Source organism: Kryptolebias marmoratus, linkage group LG2 (genome assembly GCF_001649575.2).
Source record: "Kryptolebias marmoratus isolate JLee-2015 linkage group LG2, ASM164957v2, whole genome shotgun sequence".
Taxonomy (NCBI): Eukaryota; Metazoa; Chordata; class Actinopteri; order Cyprinodontiformes; family Rivulidae; genus Kryptolebias; species Kryptolebias marmoratus.
In genome coordinates this window covers 10,997,815-11,017,160 of record NC_051431.1, presented here as the reverse complement: position 1 = coordinate 11,017,160, position 19,346 = coordinate 10,997,815, and the positions used below count along the sequence as shown (strand labels likewise).

The window sequence follows — 19,346 nt, the reverse complement described above, 5'->3', positions numbered from 1 at the left end:
AAAAAATCCAAAGTAAAAAAGGGGGATAAAAAGTGTCGAGAAATCCCAAGTTTGGCGAATATAATCCATAAAAGTGAGCCCCGTGTCGCTGCGAGTCGTTTCCCCCCTGACTCGAAAACTCTATCTTGTAAATGGCGCCTAAACTGCGCCGTCAAACCAAATTCGTTATAAACTGACGCAAGGCACCATGGATCGTTCAAAGGGCAAGGCAAAAAAAAAAAAAAAATTCAAAAAAAAGGGGAAGAAGCCAACTCCGCCTTTCTCCGCACCTACAGTACGGGATATCGGAAACAAGACGAAGAAATAAAGACAGTCGTTATAATTACATTTACGATGTAAACTTTTACGTACGGATCGCGAAAGGTTTAAAACTTTGTGCGGCTTCCTTTTCGTTCAAACTGTTGCTTAGCTACAGTAGAACGCAGTCCCCGCCCCTCCTGGTGTCGCCTGTGTTTTTTATTTAAAAATATAAATGTATACCATAAATTTGGAAAGCGATTAATGTAAAAGACACTTTCAATTTTGATTGAAGTATCACGCCGGGGTTTGTTAAATTAATGTTATTCGTGTCAATAAATATATTTCAAACGTACCTCGACCGGGGAGCGAGATTTCGCAACTCTCGCGATAACTCCCAAAATCTCGCGCTATGCTTCATCCTGTATTAAATGCTACTAAAAGTTAGCCTTGGGCAAAAAGTAGCGATAGATAATGGGTAGCGGGTGAATTGTGCTGTACTGGCTTCGTGTATCGCGCATGAAGCGCAGGTTGCCCCACATTAAGTTAGGCAAACGGCAGAATGATGCTCTTCCTGCCTCTCGGGAGACCGTGAGCGTCCAGGTTACACGGGCTCCTATGGAGGATTCGTGTTAGCAACGGTGACGGCTACCTTAGCAACTGCACCGTTAAAGGAGAACATACGAACGGCTGCTTCGCCTGGTTCACTCGGTATGTTTTATAGATTTTGTTCCGAGTATTGTTTTTCTGTGCTTGTTGGTTTGGCCTAGTTGTCGTGTATGTGCTAATTCGGGAATAACATCTAACATTTTTTTGTGTTGTGTTTGTTTTGGATACAGCAGACAGCAAACATGAGACTGAAAACGTCGCTGCTGAAGGAACCCAAACATATCCTTTTTTCACGTTGTCAGTAGCTTCATTTGGGTTTTATGTTCAATGTAATGTATAGTACAACACGCACTAAAACAATCTTTGATGCTGTCAGTGTTGTTGCCAGCTGCAATGACAATAATTAATAAACTGCATCTTTGAGTGTGATAAAATGCCTGAGGAATGCAAGGGAAGTGTGTTGGTGCCAATCTTAAAGAACAAGGGTGATGTTCAGAGTTGTAGTTGATTAGTCACACAGTGAAGATCTGAGAGAGTTGTGGAAGCTAGACTTAGACAAGAGGTGACTATTTGTGAGCAGCAGTATGGTTTGATGCCAAGAAAGAGCACCACAGATGCCATCTTTGCTTTGAGGATGTTGATGGAGACGCAGGAATCCCTGTAGACTATGATGTCTGCAGATCACATTGTGATCTGTGGTGAGAACAGGGAACAGGTGGAAGAGAACCTGGAGAGGTGGAGGTATGCACTTGAAAGACGAGGGAAGACAGAGTACGTGTGTGTGAATGAAAGGGAAGCAGGTGGAACAGTGAGGCTACAAGGAGGTCAGAGGTCACAAAGTGCAGGACTTCAAGTACTCAGAGCTGACTGTCCAGGAGGACGGGGAGTGTGGTAAAGAGGTGAAAAAGAGAGTACAGGCAGGATGGAGAAAAGTTTCATGAGTGATTTGTGACAAAAGGGTGGCAGCAAAGGTCAAAGGAAAGGTTTATGAGACGGTGGTGAGAGCAGCTGTGTTCTATGGTTTGGAGACAAAAAGACAGGAGACAGAACAGGAAGTGGCAGAGCTGAAGATATTGAGGTTTCTCCTTGGGAGGGACAAGGATGGACAGAGGAGGGACAGGGAGTATATTGGTAGAAGAATGTTAGAGATGCAGTTACCAGGAAAAAGGAGTCGATGGATGCAGTTAGAGAGGACAGAGGATGCAGAAGACAGAGTTAGATGGAGGAGGACGACTCGCTGTAGCAACCCCTGAAAATGAAACAGACGAAAGAAGAAGAAGAAGAAGTGAATTGTTGCTTTCTAATGCTTAATTGATGTAGAAATATTCTATTTAATTACAACTAAAAGTTGTATCTAAAACAACAACTCGACATTCACAAAAAGCCAGAGTTTTAGATTAAGATTAATTTATGCTGAGAAGGGGTGAGGTTGTAGCTGTTTAGGTCATTCAGCTGTGGAGACCATCTTGAATTGGGTTGACTATAAAAGTTAATCAGTTGTAGATGTTCATCCAGTGATTACTTCCTGAGAGTTTCATTAAAATCTGTACACTGGTTCATGAAATATTTCGATCACAAGACAAACAAAGAATCACACACGGGCAAAAACATTATCGTCCTTTTACTTTTGGTGGCAGGTGATAATAAAATAGATCAAGTATAAGTATGGTGAAATGTCACTTATGTAAAGCAGGTGACATAACGTATATTCTAAAATCTAATCTGTACCGTATTCAGAAGTCTGTCTTTAATTTTTCTCAGAAAAAGATTGTTACAGTAGTCATATTTACTATCAGCTGAAGTAGTGTGGATTATTTTTCGTTAACAGCATCTCACATAAAGAACTCGTCAGCTGTGTAGGTTGGACGACAGCAGACGAGCTGTACTCGTGCGGCGAGGACCATCAGATCCTGAAGTGGAACCTGCTCACCAATGAGGCCAGCCTGGTGGTCAGGCTACCAGAGGACATTTACCCCACTGACTTGCACTGGTTCCCCAAAACCGTTGGTGGCAAGAAACAGACCCAGGCTGACATTTTTGTCCTTGGCAGCACAGATGGTGAGTCTCCATATCCTCTAAAATCTGACCCGCAGTGCTGTAGGACTTTTTTTCTAACAGGCAATTTAAGCTGCAAGACGGGCCTGTCTTCAGTCAGACCTATACATAGAAATTCAATTTATGAAACTCATTGTCTGACTTGATACAACTGGGAAAAAATAAATGTTATTCCTCAATGATTTGGTAGTATTTTGTTTATGGATGCTCTTGTTTTTAAAAAGTTGTACTGTGTCAGATCACAAAGGAATGATTTTCTTTGAGTTTTTGTGTCACTAAACCTGCTGACTGTCTTTGTGACTCTCGTTGCCTCTTCTTCTTCCTCCTCCTCCTATATTAGATATAAACAATATGGACGCACTTTTGTGGCAGCCGATGTGTGGTCGCAACTCTAATGGCAGTGTAGGGTTGCATAAACACACCCGCAAACTGAAGCAGCAATTTTCTCTGACAGGCCAGAAACCAGTAAAAACTCTGCTGTGAGTCTCTTCTGCTCCTTGTCGTATTGCTGTTGCACAAACATCGGCTGCTCAAAACACAAGAAGAGAAATGTGACATAAATTTCTTTTTTTCTTACCAGTGGTGTTCAACAATTTTGCTTGTCAAATACACGTAGTATTTGACATTTATTAGAAATTAGTATAGAATTTTGCACGATGCATATAATGATTGTTATGAACACTTATTGTTGTTTTAAAAAGTTACTTTCGATTTAAAGGCCTAACATTCTTTGAAGGGATGCACATCACCCACTGTCAGAGTTTCAGACTAAGATGTTGAGAAATTATGGAGTTATTTTGGTCAAACAATCTCATGCGATATCTCAAGTTATCTGGAGTCTGTGTTGTGAATGCCTTTCAGCTACAACCACCAAACTTGAGCTCAATATCTGTAGACCTCATTTTTGGGGTTAGTATTCTCTTTTTTTATTAATTCAAAGACAGTTTCAGAGCTAAGATGCTTTATTTGTCATTGTGCCAGGACAAATCGTGTGTGTGTGTGGTGGAAATAGGATCTTTTTCTTTTGCAAATCAATGAATTTCTCACTGAAGTGTCTATGAATAGATATAAAATGGGTTATATGACACTACATTGGTTCGTAAGAACAGATTTCTCAGATGACACCCAAACAAATCCTCACGTCCTCCATTGTGGACAGTTAAAGTGATGGTGTCTGTTTAAGTTAATCCAAATTAAATTCAAAGCCTCCTTTTTATTTGTGGAAGTAACTTCATTCGGTTGCGTATGGCTGTTATACTACCTGCTGGATCTGTAACATACACTTTTGTTGGGATGTCCAAATTTAGAAATGGGAGAGCAGCAGGCTGATTCACAATTACAGGCTGCCAGAAATTACACAGAACATTCAGGATTTTTAATACGCACTGCCACAAAGTATATGTTGGGCAGGCGTCTTCAATACCCGTCTCCATGCCTGATCACTCCTTCAAGTCTGGCAAATTGAAAATTAATTTCATCAACAGAAACCCTTTAGTTTCACTCATCAGCTTCATGTATTAAGTTTGGACTTTAGCTGACTGGGGCAATGTAGCTTAGTTGGTAATTGTGTAATTAGAGGGATGGTTGTTATGCTTTTATTTCTGCCTTTCATGAGATTTATTTTTAGGTTTTATTAACATTTTTTTTTTGGCCATAAAAACCCATTTGATCGATTAGCTTTATGCAGCAACTGGAACTGCACACACTTATAAATCTGCAGCCACTGTGAGCTCGAAAGCATATATTTAGAACCCAGTGAATTACACCACAGTCTATTTTTGATTGAAGACATGAGGCTGAGGCCTACTCTGTGTGAGCTGTCCGAAAATGAGCCGAATGCTTTTGTTTATTTATTTATTTATTTTTATTTGAAGGGAAGTTCCACCTGGTCTCCAAGATGGGACGCATTGAGAAGAGCGTCGATGCGCACAAAGGCGCCGTTCTGGCTGGAAGATGGAATTACGATGGAACTGCTCTTATCACAGGTAAAGATGACAAAGAAACAAATCTGTCCTTTTTTGGACAAACACCCATTTGATCAGGTTTTGTTTTCGTTATTAAAATGATAAGTTACTGACTTCATTTCACTTCAGTATCCACTTTATTTCTCTGATTACCTAGCCGGAGAAGATGGACAGATCAAGATCTGGTCAAAAAGTGGGATGCTGCGCTCAACACTGGCCAGCCAGGGTAAGGCTAAAAACCCCAGCTCTGCTTTATCAAAGCAAGATAACACATGGATTATTAGTGGAAATGTAAAACCACTGATCGATGTAATTTAGGATAATGTTATAATTGTTATAAATTTAAATGTACTCATTCAGCCAAATATCCCACAGAGCTGACCTCTTTGTTTGCAAAACTAAAGAAAGTACATACTAAATGTAAAAGTAAATGCAACCCCAGTTTAGAAAAAAAATTGGGACCTTGTATAAAATATAAAAAAAAAAAAAAAAAATAATGCAATAATTTGCAGTTTCATAAAACCATGTTTTATTCACTATGAAACATGGGTAAAAATTTTAAAATAAGGTCATTTGGATTTTTATAAAAGCAACACATCTAAAAAAAAGATTGGACAGGGCAACGAAAGGCTGTAAAAATAAGAAGTATGAATCAGAAACAGCTGGAGGAGCATTTTGTAACAAATCAGATTAATTGGCAACAGGTCAGGAAGAGGACTGCGGATAAAAAGAAGGATTTAGAAGCCGAATCTCTCCGAAGTAAAGATGGGCAGAGGTTCACCAGTCTGTGATAAACTGCGTCTAAAAATAGTGGAACAATTTCAGAATAATGTTCTTCAACGGAAAACTGGGAGGACTTTGAACATCCCATCATCTACAGTTCATAATATCATCCAAAGATTCCAAAAATCAGGAGAAATCTCTGAGGTCAAAGGTCAACAGAGTGAAAGTCAGGTTTGGATGCCGTGACCTTCGGGCCCTCAGGGGCCGCTGCAGTAAAACCAGGTCCGGTTCTGTTCTGAGCGTCACTGCATGGACTCAGGGACCCTTCCACGGATCGTTGTCTGTAAACACCGTTCACCCTGACATCCAGGAATGCTAAAGCTCTATCAGGCAAACAAGAAGCCAGATGTGAACGCCATCCAGGAACGCCGCCATTTTATCTGAGTCCAAGCTCATTTAAAATGGAAAACTGTTCTGTGGTTAGATGACCATCAGTTCAAATACCTGCCTCTCTGATGGTATGGGGGTGCATTAGTGCCTCTTACACAACTGGAAAGGAGCCATCAGTGCAGAAACATAAATCTGCAGGTTTTAGAGTAAAATCTGCTCCCGTCCAAATGACGCCTTTTGTTTAGGAAAGGCCTTGCATATTTCAGCAAGACGATGCTAAACTGCATCCATTACAGCAGCATGGCTCTGCTTCAGATGAGTTCCGTTGCACCAATTGAAAACATTTGGCACATCCTGAAACGGGACCGTTGAACAGCTAGAATCCTACATCGGACAAGAATGTGACAACATTTCCTCCAAAAGGTCCATCAGCTGGTCTCCTCAGGTCCTAGATGTTGTTCCTAAAGAGGTGAAACTGGTAATTTTGCTGCCAGAAGGGAAAAAACACAAGAGATTTACATTTAGAGCATTTTAACCTGTAAATACAATCAGTGTTAGATTAGCTACAGGTGGGTTTAAAGGTATTTTTTTATATTATTTGATGTTTTTTTCTTCTTACAGCTGCAATATAATCTCCATTTTTACACATTGAACCATCTGCATATGAATTTAAAGAAACAATCAAGAAGGAAACCCTCTTTTTTTCCCCCTCTGTGTGGCAGATGTAATTGTATGAAAATGTGGCGCGTTGGGTCTGTTAGGATGTATTTGTGGTTAGTGAAAGAAAAGCAGAGAGCGTGTTCCAGGTCTATGGTTTTTCTTTAATAAAAGTGCCATGAAGTTTTAAAGTTTTATAGTGGAGTTTCACTAAAAAAAAAAAGCTTTATTAAAAGCCAACAAAAAATTCTTCTAATGGTGTGGTTCTCTCTTCAGCATTCACTTTGCAGATGACTTACTTTCTAATTGGTTCATCGTGTAGTTTGGCCATGTTTTTTTTCTCAGTTGTGAGACAAACCAAAAGATAAAGAAAAAAAAGGTGGAAAAGAAGTGCTTTTTGGGGAAAGGATTGTTCACCCCTGATGGATAACATGAGCTGAAAAGAACTGGCAGGGCATCTAAAATACAACATAATGGAATATTCAAATATGCTGTAAATAGTAAGCTGTTAGAGGCTGAGATCCTCAAAAGACCGGCAGATTTATAGGACACCTGGATATGGTAGCATTGCTTTTTAGACGCACACCATTCACCACATGGCACCCAGATCGCTGCAGGTGTTGCTTGTCTTTCGAAAACACGCACACACACACACAGGAACACACACGCTCAACCTTCAGGAGCGCACTGCTCTTTTTTTTGGGTGCCGTGACCCATTTTAAGTCTAGGAAGAGGTTTGGAACGGAGCGAGATGGAGGAAAGAGGAACTTGTCTCAACTCCTCTCATCGCCGTCGTCTGATTTGGATCACGTGACCAGTTGGCATTTGTGAGAAACCGCATGCACCTGGAGTGAGGTTAAATGTCAGCACCCCCTCCCCTTCGCACGTGTGTAGCCACATTTCAGCTAAAACACACACACACACACACACACACATCCTGGTATTACTATCTCAATTGGGACATGGCTGATATAAAGCTTTTCCTTGTCTTAACAATAAAAATCATTACTACTGTAAATACATAATCCTAACACTTAAATCTAATCCTAACTTGAACTCTTAACTTTGCTAACTGTTGGATTAATCATGTTGGTCCTCACAAAGTAATCAAACTTCACAACGTTACAAAACAAGCCTGTACAGGTACTTTCCCTATAAAATGAGCGTGTCTGTCCATATGCACACAAACCCACCCACGCACGCACTCGCACGGCATATATGTGTAGTTTTCCTGTTGCACTCGGACTGATTTTTCTCAGCTGGTTTTCCTGTAAGCTAAGCGCCGCTGCGCAGGCTGACAGAGGTGAGATCTGCGAGGCAATCTGATCCCGCCCGAGAGGAGAAAAGCAGTCCTGCTGTAGCTGATGTTCACATCGTCAGGAGGACATCTTGAAAGGATCAAAATGTCAACAGCTCCTTTCTCTACATTTTTTGTGTGAAAGCTGATTCAGCAGTTAGCTACTGTTCTTCTAGCATTGAGCTACTTTTAACTTTTAGCTGTCATTCTGCTACTATTAGCTTTAAACTAGCCTTTTGATACCTATAGGTTTTAGCTAACCTTTTGCTGCTTTAAGCTAATCTTTTGGCATTTTTAGCTTCTAGCTACTGTTTTGCTGCTTTTGAGCATTTAACTAGTCTTTTCCTACTTTTAACTTTTAGCTAGCATTTTTTTCTGCTTTTGCCTTTCAGCTAATATTTTGCTCCTTTTGGCTTTGTGTTCTGCTTTATTTATCTTTCATTTTCGTCTCCTTCAGGGAAGTCGTTCAGCTCTCAGCATTCACACTTTTATTTTCACAGAAAACACAGATTTTTCGAGTTATTAATATGAGATTCTCTGTGTCGGCTTTTTTGTTTTCCTGCTTTTCTTCCAGGCTCTCCTGTATATTCTGTGGCCTGGAGTCCAGACTCGGACAGAATCCTCTACACGTCAGGACGGCAGCTTATCATCAAGCCCCTGCAGCCCAGTGCTAAAGTCATACAGGTTCAGGTTTTTTTTTTTCTTCCCTTTCAATTAAAAAAAACAAAAAAACAAAACGGTACAGGAAACAGCGAGCCTAATCTCCTTACACACTCTCGCTTTCATGTACACACAAGATCCAGTGAAGAGATAAAAAAATATATATATATATCACTTTTCTGATCCGAAATTCTGGTCTCAGTGTACTTGTCAACAATATCAGGGTAAGAAAGGCTTCCTGTGCTGCACGGTTGAACAGCGTGTTACTAATTCTTATGTGTTGCTTATATGGAGACCACAAGAAATTTATTTCTCAGTCAAACTGCGAGGTTGAAGCAATGTAGGATTCATCCACAAGAGAGCCCAATCCCGCTTATTCAACATGCAAGAAGACATTTTATTGTAATCATGTAACCAAGATCACATAAACGCATCACAGGTAGTTTACTGGTGTAGATCCTCAGTCATCGAAGGCAACTGAACTTTGTTTTTTAGACGCTAAAGGTGTTTTTCTTCTCATCCGAGGAGCCTTCTCATTTCTAAAATGAATGTAACTCGAATCCCAAAGCCTTCAGAATTAAGAAATCTTCTTGGATGAAACGTATAACATCTTCAACGTGAGCTTTATTAATGTTCTGAGACAATTTAAACGTCACCTACTAACTCACCGGGCTGCGGCTGGTTGGTGGGACAGCATTTATGAGGGAGCCTTCAAAATGTCCTGAAACATTTTTGAGGGGTTTCTCAATTTCCCGATGTGAGTTGCAGAAGCTCTCAGTCTTGCCACTTCAATTTTGAACATGTTCAAAAAAAATTTGTTCAACGAATCTTCTCCAGTTCGTTTTAAGAGCGTCAGAGTCAATGTCGAGGTCTGAAAAAAACACACACACAAACATAATTTTTGAAAATCTGCTTGTTTTCAATTCTAAAACGTACTCCAGTAGATTAAATCATAAACGCTGGGGTGGCTGCCAGCATGGGAACAAAGCGAGCTGAGGATCGTACGATGTGGGCAACAAAATAATGTGCACAGCCAGGAATGCAGTTTTGCAATCCGTGCACAGGAAATGAAAAAATAAGCCGCGATTTTCAAAAAACTATACGAACGTCTAACTCGTTACTTGAGTTCGGTGAGGCTGCAAGTAAAAATTTTCCTTTTTTTTCTCACAGTTTTTAGTCTCCAACAGTTGCAGCCCACTGAGAAACTAACCTTATCTTCCAGTTAATAAAAAATAATGACGGACTTCCTCAGACCTCTTTATCGAAAAGTAACAGCAGGACAATAGGAAGTAGACTCCAAACGCACGTAAAAACCGTCTGTGGAATGGATAAAAACACCACAAAGAAGCTTTCATAGTGGTCTTTTTTTTTTTTTTTTACAAAGTGCGATCTTCTACCCTCTTGAAAACTGTTAAATTCGCTTAAGCCGGGTCTGGGTGGCAAACGGTCGAATATTCAACGTGAAATCTGCCAGATTCTGGGTGATGATTACTAAATGTGTTTCATGATAGCTCTTACAAAGGACCGGCAATTATATTAATAGTTTATATCTTCAAAAACGAGACAAAAAAATTAGAGTTGTGTCTTGTGCCGTAATCCTAAACGGAATAACGTTCAGCTGAGCGATCCCAGTGCATTTTGTCCAATAATGGATCTGCAGGAACTTGAGCGGAGCTGTTGCAGTTTGCGTCCGTCTCTCCTCTCTGCAGCCAGAAAATAAATAAGACATCATTCTTTACTGTGGCAAAGTTTCAGCCTCCCTGATGGATCGGTAAATTAATGACTCTGCACGCTCGGTACAAACATATTACTCTGTAGATGACCTTGTACGCCGGTGAGAATTTCTCTTGTTCACATATACATTTGTTTATTATTCCTCTCGAAGCTGAACAGCACCTGGGACCTTGGATAAACAGGGGAGGGTTTAATGGGAGCTTTGCTTTCTCTCAGCCGTTACTAGACACGCTAGTTCAAGCAAACACACACACAAACACACACACACACCAACTCAAAAATGCAACTTTATCACATTTCCCTTTCCCTCAAACCCCCTTGGAGACCAACCGAGTGATGGAAGTCACCATCACCATTGATTGGAGACCCCTAAAAAATAAAAGTCCTCTCTCATGCTGGTGGCCTCTTACCCAGACAGAACTGCACATTTGCAGGTTTTACTTAGACACACGGAGAAAGCAAATACAGTTTAAAACAACGCAAAGTTCATCGTTTGAATGGAAACACCACAGAAACAAGCTAGCGTTCCTTGAACGAATGCATATCGCCCACCACCTTTCATGCCAGAGTTTTAAGGTCATCATATGCTGGAAAATGACAGAGTTGTAGCCTTTTCGGTCTCTTTTTCTTTACTCAAACTAACAATGAATCTCAGTTTCTCTTGTCTTTCGATTCAAGTAAAAGCAGTTCATCAGTGATGTATTTTTCCTTCCCTCAGTAACAGTTAAAAACTTGGCGTCACGTTGTGAAACTAAACGTCTGCCCGTCCACCTGTCTCTCTGCAGTGGAAAGCTCACGACGGACTTGTCCTAAAGGTGGACTGGAATTCGGTCAACGACCTCATCTTGTCGGGTGGAGAAGACTGTAAATACAAGGTTGGTGCTTTTTAAATATACAAACCCATTAACAAAGAAAAGTTGGTTTGCTGATCAAAACTCTGGAGTTTGGGGAAAAAGTTAAGTCTTTAAACAAGCCACATGCAACTGTGGTATCATAAATACATAGGTTAAACCTAAATGACCAGGGCTTATTTTATATAAATAAACTCAGATTTATATATTTTCCTGCCTAAAAAAAAAAAAAAAAAAAAAAAAAAAAAAAAAGTGAACAATCACATATTAAAAAATCCTTTTAAGCACAGGCTGCGTAGGAAAGCTAACGCGATTAGCATCGTGATCATCACAGGTAGTTTGTACACAAATCAAATTTTTCAAAGTCATTACTAAAGACAGTCAGGTTCTGATAACTTTAACTATTATTTACAGACGTGTTGTATTTTCTTCAGGGTTAAGCAGATGTGGAAACACGCAGCTTAACTGCAACATGTTTCTGCTACAGGAATCTACGGTAACCCATCTAGGACAAACAGCACCGCACAGCAGCTACTCCGAGTCTCTTAAAGTGCAAACAAAGATGAACAAAATTGATTTTTTTTTACATTTGAGAATCAATTCGTAATCTTCCATGTCCAGGAAGCGATGAATCTAAAAATAGATTTTACCTCCCACCCCTAACAACCGAGTGAGTGAAGCTTCCTGTTTTATTATTCCTAGCACTTCCACTCTGTGTGTACTACTTCAACCTCAGAATACCCTTGATGTAATTTGCTCCTGTTTCGGATCAAGTACACCAAAACAAACGCTATAATCGCGCATCGGTCCTGATTGGAACAACTGGGTTAATCCCCCCGCCCCCGTCCAGGGAAACTATTGTGAGAGCAGCAGTTGTTGCTGTCTTTCACACCGACTAAACGAGAGACTTCAGACCTGGGATTTATACATTCTTGGTAATCAAAGCACAAATTGACAACTCTGAAGTGTTCACACCTTGTGTTTTAACGTGTTCACATTCCAAATTATAGTAAACCGGACGTCACACCGTCAGTTGTCTGCAAACCAACAAACTGGGCCTCAGCAGGTGTACTGATACATTTATACAGACGTTAGCATGTTTTTTTTTTTAACCACTCGGTTCAGTAAGCTCCCTTATGAAGGAGATGTGAAGTGCGAGAGGTCAGAGGTGCTTTAAATCATTGATTTGTGATGCTGCAGAGCTCAGTGGCAGTGCACGTCTGCTGAGTCAAATGTAAGAAACTGCAGCTTTTCTTCACCACAGAACCAGCTTCTCATCTGAGAAACTATTCCACAGCTCCGGAGCTCGTCGCTGCGCCCACAGCAACTTTGTTCCTGCTCGCTGCTGAAATTTACACAAAAGAGGAGCGTGAAGGTTTCTGTATATCGTACATCCCACGTGTTCGGATTCTGCCTTCTGTAGATCGTATTTTTTTATTTATTTTTTTTTATTTTCAGAAACCAAAGAAAGAGAAAACATTCTAGTGGAAACTATTTGCCTGTGAGTCTCGTGAAGTGAGTGGGTGGTCCCTCAGTGCAGCCCGAGGCAACTTTTATGTTTCCACAGCTATATGAATGTGGCAACAAGTGTCTGTAACACCTGCGACTGCAGCCTTGGAAATCAAATCTTTACGCGTTCTAACACCGATGGAGGCGTCTCGCTCGTATTTGGCGTTCTCCGTCTGAACTGTTAGGAAGCCAGGTCTGACCATGTTGGGAAAACAGCCACAGTTAAGCTGTTTTAATTTTATTTTTTTAATGCCAACAATGAAGAAATGTATGACATTTTGGAACATTTCTGAATTGGATTAAATTCAGGAATTCAATGTGATGTTTTGTCCACAGTTTAGTCCACGTTTGTCAGCGACAGTCAACATTTCTTGTTGCCTAAATGCTCCTCGTTTCAAAAACAGACTTGGATGAGAATGAATGACTCGACTTATTCATTTTAAGTCATTAGCTTATGTTTAGTTCTTAAGTGGGCTCTGTTGTCCTGGTGTCTGTGTGCTGAGAAAGGTCATAATAAATATAAACCCTTGATTGGCTCGACCGTCGGTATGATTCAAAAGACAAACCTGTTTGTAGAATTGGACAACTAAAAATAAATTAAAGTTGGATTAGAGCTGTTTAGCTGAAATATTAAATCTACCAAGCTGTGGAAAACTTTTTTAGTAGCATTAAAGTTGCGTAAGCTTCCCAAACACTAAACACGTAAAACATGACAGTGGATTCAGTACATTTGTGACGCCTAAACCTTTCAGGAAATGCTGCTGGATGTCTTCAGGGTTGTTGAATTTAAACCACGTCCTCCCTTTAACAAGGTATGGGACAGCTTTGGACGTCTCCTTCACTCGTCGGTGTCTCACGACTACCCCGTCACGTCCTTGTCCTGGGCTCCAGATGGGGAGGTGTTCGCCGCGGGCTCCTTCAACACCCTGCGGCTCTGTGACAAAATTGGAGTAAGTGGAACCTGTATGCTTTTTTTTTTTTTTTTTTTTTCTTCAGTGTCCTCTTTTCATGAAGTGTTGAACCCCCTCCCAAAGTAACGAAGACTTAAGGTCGTCCCTTACCCGGTTGAGATTGTTGGAGACTCAAATTTTTCTTTGCAGTCTCACGAAATCTTGATTGTTCGCCATCAAGCGACCAGCGAGCCTCATGGCTGCTTGGTGAGCAGCCGGTTTTTAAAAATTATGGCCTATTTTAATGTGCATGAGCCAAAGTGTATTTTAGGCTGTGCACTTTATTTTGTTGCACATTGTACCCCCCTAGACCTGCTTTGGACCCACCTTGGCAGCCGCTCCAGTGGAGTACACTTTTCAAATGAAAACAGGCAAATTTGAATAGTTTATTATTTATTACTGGTGTGGTTGTTCTCTGATGTTTTTGTCATAGGAGAGCTTCCGTTCAGGTGTCAAAATACAGCTCTAGCCCTCTAGAATTTATGGAAACTAAGCTGACGGGTTTAGGATGCCCCTGTGACTATTTAGAGAGAAGATTTGTCACACACCTTTTAGAAACATGTTCAACATTCAAGCGACAGGTCTGCAAGCTTCTGCAACATGAATGCCGTTCGCCAACTAGTCTCCAGCAGTCGCAGTCCAGCGAGATACTGGCTTTTATAAACCTTTTTGTAGTTAAAGGGTCATCGTGGAAGTTGCTGTTTAACATTGTTGCTTCAGAAGATATAAGAAGTAAAAATAAAATGGCCAGAAAGCAGAAGAAGACACTGAAAGGTGTCGGAGCTGCTGCATAATTTGGCGTTAAGTTGACAAAGCAACAGATCAGCTGAAGTGTTCAGGCTTGAAAATGTGTTCATTTCAATTTAGTTTTATTGATACAACAAAAACTAATCAAGTTCACGTATTTTTCTTTTACACTACAAAGTTAACAGTCCGCAAAGTTCCAGCTTAGGTTCCACAACAATGGGGGTTACTGTATACCTTTTTGTGCCGATTCCGTGCGTTCATGCAACGTACGAAACGATTCATCCATGCAGGAGCTGCAGCAAACACGTCCGTGTCTGCAGTTGAGCACAATCAAGGCCCTACGTAAACATTTAAACGCCTTTTTAAGATGTGACACCGCCATAAGCAGCTGTTGTTGACAGCTGCTGGCAAAAGCTGCACCGCTGGAGCCATGTACTTTCCGCTTATTTTTAAGCTTCTGTTTTAGTGTATTTTTATTTTTTTGTTTCTGTTTATTCTCGCGTACGAATATAACTTTTTTACAACTTTTTTATGCTTTCTGGTCGGCAGTGTCTTTTTTTTTTTTTTTCTCTCTCTCTCTCTTTGGAACGAACAGTATCTGTGGCCCAGCGCAGTATGGTTTGTATTGTGCGGCTCATTACAGGCCCGGTGCGTTCCATACATCACTCATCTCTGTAAATCACATTAGGCCGCACGCCACATTTTCTTGTTACCTGGTGCTGATGGTAACTGCCGTAATGAGAGGGGAAATGAGAGAATGATGAATGGTAATTGTTGTTTTATTATTGCTGAACATTTGGCCAGGAACAATGTTAGCAGTTTTCCCCTCGCAGGACGCTTAGTGCTTCTTTGAGTTAACGTGGAGACGTCGGTGTATCGCTGCATCAGATTGCTGTAATCAGAACGATCAAACAAGGCTGGGGTTTTGTGCCCTGATCACCAGGCATTTCATGCTCCATTTTGATTTAATAAGGATCAAATGTCTCCTTTTTTTTTTTTTCCTTCTTCTTCTTTTTTTTTTCTTGAGAGCTGAAATAAATTAGCAGGAAAGAGGTCTGAGCGAACACATGTGCCTTCTTCAGATGGTTTGAGTTTTTCAAATCTGCATTAATATACTGTCACTTATAGATTCTGAGGTTTTGATCCTCACAATCTGGGTTTTCAGTAGGTTTTCTTCTTAGGTGAAAGATTTTCCATCTTATACCTAAGGAATTATGAAATTTTGAAATGATAAAACTCAGAATTGTGCAGTTTGTTCTTACTCATTTCCCGCCTCCGAAAGGCGAAGGCGTCTGTGTTTGTGTGTCTGTCTGTTACCAAAATATCTCCCGAGTCACAGAACAGATCTGAATGAAACGTTCAGGAAATAACCGTTAAATGTACAACCACAACTGATTCGCCTTTGGAGCCAATCCTCTTCAAGATGGCCGCCACAGCTAACTGACTTTAAAAAGCACAAAACCGGCTATAATTCAGTCAGCTTTGCGGATATTTTGCTGATATTTCATGTGGTAGTAGCTGAGAGTCACAACTCTTACTCAAAGTGTGTGAGATCTTTGCCTAAAACTTGAGCATCCCTGTTTGTCTGTTAGTAAAATATCTCATGAACCGGTTGTTGCATTTTATTGAAACTTTCAGATCGCGATCATTGGATGTACATCGACAGCTCATTAACTTTTGGAGTCAACATGGCCGCCGCAGCTACGGGGCATTAGCCAAAGCAGAAATGGCTACAACTCTGAGCGTGACATCTCGCATGATGTTACTTTTAGGGTTTGGCCAAAATGACTCAACATTAGATGATCTCAGTCTAAAACTCTAGACGGCGGGCGATATGCATCCCTTCAAAGAATGTTACGCCTTTTTGAATTTTCTGTGTGTGACGACGCGAGTCACCTTGGCTCCTCCCATAAAGGGTTTGTTTACACGGTCAGTTTGTCCCATTGTTGCGCTGTTGCACCACCTCTCTTGCCGTGGTGTGTCTTGGTTAAGGCCAAGTGAGGATGATGATAATTATGATGAATGTGGTTCAGCCCAGCTCTGACTGGAGGAAGGGTATGTTAGCCGTCTCCTCCCTGAGCCCCGCAGATAGCGTGTCGTGTAGAATGGTGTGGGAGGGGAAAGTAAGAACCAGAGAGAGAGAGGGAGGAAAAAAAAAATTAAAAAAGAAAATTCCCTCAAAGGTAACTTTCAATGTGTGAATTCAGACTTCTTTCTTGCATCGTGTTGCATAAACACATACACACTTAGCCACTTGAGGGTGATTGCTATAATGTTGTTTGTTCTGTTTTTTTTTGTTTTTTGTTTTTTTTTTAGCAAACAAACACAGAAGGCGTTAACTAATTACATGTGCTTTAGGTTAGTGGTGCAGCAAGGGTTACCCAGTGTTTTCAGTTACCAGCGTGACTAATGGAAAGGAGTTTTGTTTTGTATCTGCAACAATGAAACCCTGCACTTTAACATATTGCTGCTGGCTCAGCAGGATCCGTCCTGCTCATTTAACCCCTTCACCCCCTGTCCAGCCCAGCTTTCCTGCGCCAACTTACTTTTACTCTTTCCCGCTCCAGGGCAGATGTAGGGGCGTTAGCTTCCACCCCCCCATTTCTGCCGTGGAAGTCGGGTGAGCCCTTAGAAGGTCCTTTTTCCTGAGTTATTATTAATCCAGAATGCTTGATTTTTTTTCCTTAAAGTTTGGTTGCACTTGGGAGTCTTCTTTGTGGAGTACTTTTTCTTTTTATAGGAGATTTAACAGCACCAAGAGACACAAAGAGGCTCACTGTCCCTTTTACGAGATTCAGGAGACACAATAAGTCAGTGTGTGTTTGTGTGCCTGCCGTGGTGTATGCATGTGCCCACATGCCTGTGTGTGTGTGTGCAGCCATTGCCGTGCAAATGTGCCTGCGAAACAGCAGTCTATTTACGAGCCACTGCAGCTGGTGTCTAGCGTCTGGACCCTGTCACGATCCCTGACACTGTCACTGGCTAACAAGTAGGACTCACTGTGCCAGGCAGGCACCCTCTCTCCCTTCTTTCTCCCCCTTCTCCTCTGTACACTTGTTTTTTTCCATCTCCACTGTCTGCTCATACAAACAGACACAAATGTATAGACACTGTGTATTAGCGTACGCCCAATTTCATACTTTTCTGTACTGGTTGTACTTTTTTTTTTAATCGATTCTAATAAATGAAGCCACAAAGTTCTATTTTTTTTTTTATAAGGTAGGGGTAGTAACCATGTTTAGGAGTTGGTTGTAGGTACAAAAGCAGGATAAAATTAAGAAAACACGACTTTCTTTTGATTAAATTATCATTCTTTTGCCAAATAGATGATATTTTAATGAAAAATCGGCCTCAACGCTGCACATTTGTGTCTCGTTGAATTTAGTCATTGCTGCTCTTCTCTTATCTGTTTTCTTTTTCTTGTCGTCCCCCCCCCCCTTCCTGAAAATGTGACTGATCCTAACCACGCTATGATTCAGGACCCGGTCACTCTCCTTCCAGGCGTCCAGTTTACGTATCTTTGTTTCGCTCTTCTTCCTACACCCCTATGGGTGGATCATTCTTTCGCCAATTCCCTTTTCCAAATATTACCTCCGCCCGTACTCCTACGCTTACCACACGGCCCCTAATTTGACATCCCTTACAGGAACGGTTAAAATGTTCCTGCGCAACGTGGGGTACACTGTCGAGAAGTCGATACGTCATCAGTTGTCACCGATTTATTTAACGTATACATACACCACCCCAATATTCTGATATAGACCACTTCGACTATCATGACTCTGCTTTTTGTTTGTTGTGTGTTTTTTGTTTTTATAGCTCATACCCCTTCATTTCAAAGTGTCCCTAAAAAAATATATATATGTAAAATTTTACAAACTTTACACCACAAAATGGACACCCGACAACCTGTCATTTAAAAAAATAAAGCAAACTATAAGAATAGGGTTAAAAAGTAAGGGGAAAAGGTGAAATGGGATTTGGCCATAACCATAGCTTACCTCATTTAATGTTAGCCTCGGTGTGGCCCGTACTTCTCTGGCCTCATCCTGGCTGTGTACATGTTTGCAGCTTTTTTTCCTCAACAATATGAAATCTGCTGCCCCCAGAACGAAGGTTTGGAGCTCAGGTAGTATCTCGTCAAAGTTAGAACTCATGATAGCAGTGTTGTTTTTTAAGAGTAGTTATTAGCAAAAGATGACTTGGTCTCAGCCATGACGGTAAATGACCAATCAGCTTCTTTTTAGCTGTTTTGATTAGATTGATTTTTTCTTTTTCTCATTCACTTCATACCAGTAAACTCATCCGAGCAGCTGTTCTGCTCGTTGGTTATTGAGCTTTAATATTTTCTTCCTAACAGCCTCTTTGTAAGTGTGAGTCAGATGTTTTTCTGGGTTTTTTTCTTCTTCTTTTTAAGATAATATGGGCTCATTCTGAAGATAAGCGTAAATCCCTGCTTATCTTTTTCTTCTGATTCTTTTGCAGCTCGACCCTCCCCTCCCTCCCTTTTGGGTTTGTTGAGCTTATCAGTGTTCCCCCTCTTGGCTGCTTTAGTTTTAGTGCTTTCCCCCGGGGCCTCTTTACCTCCCTTTTTTTTTTTAATTTTTTTTTTTTTTTCTGGGCGAGTCCAGGGTTCCCCTTTGGGCTTTGCTCAGCATTACCACTTTTGGAGCCGGTCCACATTTAGCTGGAATCACCAGCACTTTTGTTTGTTTCATTGTAGGCTCTTTGTGTGCCATCCTTGAATCTGAAGGATACTTTCTCCCAGTGTGTGTGTGTGTGTACTGTAGTTTTGCAGCGTCACAGGTATTTTTTTGTCCTTTTTCTAGCTACACAACATCATCCTCTTTGAAACACTTTACTAATTTCTCATAATAGTCGTATTTTGCATTTTCCCCATCTAAAAGATTGTCCAGCAGGTTTCTTCTTTATAACCAGCGATCAGTTGTCCACCAATCCGGTG

At 40.9% G+C, this 19,346-nt stretch overlaps 1 protein-coding gene across 3 annotated transcripts in view; it reads left to right on the top strand.

Moving 5' to 3' along the window:
* Positions 1-621: 621 nt before the first annotated feature.
* The window catches only part of ift80 (intraflagellar transport 80 homolog (Chlamydomonas)), a 47,615-nt gene continuing 28,890 nt past the window's right edge, over positions 622-19,346 (top strand). For 2 of the 3 annotated variants that reach the window (XM_017424771.3, XM_017424769.3), the window contains exons 1-8: positions 622-948; positions 1,077-1,125; positions 2,683-2,904; positions 4,776-4,886; positions 5,023-5,091; positions 8,507-8,616; positions 11,112-11,201; positions 13,499-13,636. In XM_017424771.3, coding sequence (XP_017280260.1) covers positions 1,089-1,125; positions 2,683-2,904; positions 4,776-4,886; positions 5,023-5,091; positions 8,507-8,616; positions 11,112-11,201; positions 13,499-13,636 — 777 coding nt within the window. In that variant the 5' untranslated portion in view covers positions 622-948; positions 1,077-1,088. The remainder of the gene's footprint in view (positions 949-1,076; positions 1,126-2,682; positions 2,905-4,775; positions 4,887-5,022; positions 5,092-8,506; positions 8,617-11,111; positions 11,202-13,498; positions 13,637-19,346) is intronic. The other variant, XM_017424770.3, reaches the window with a different exon arrangement.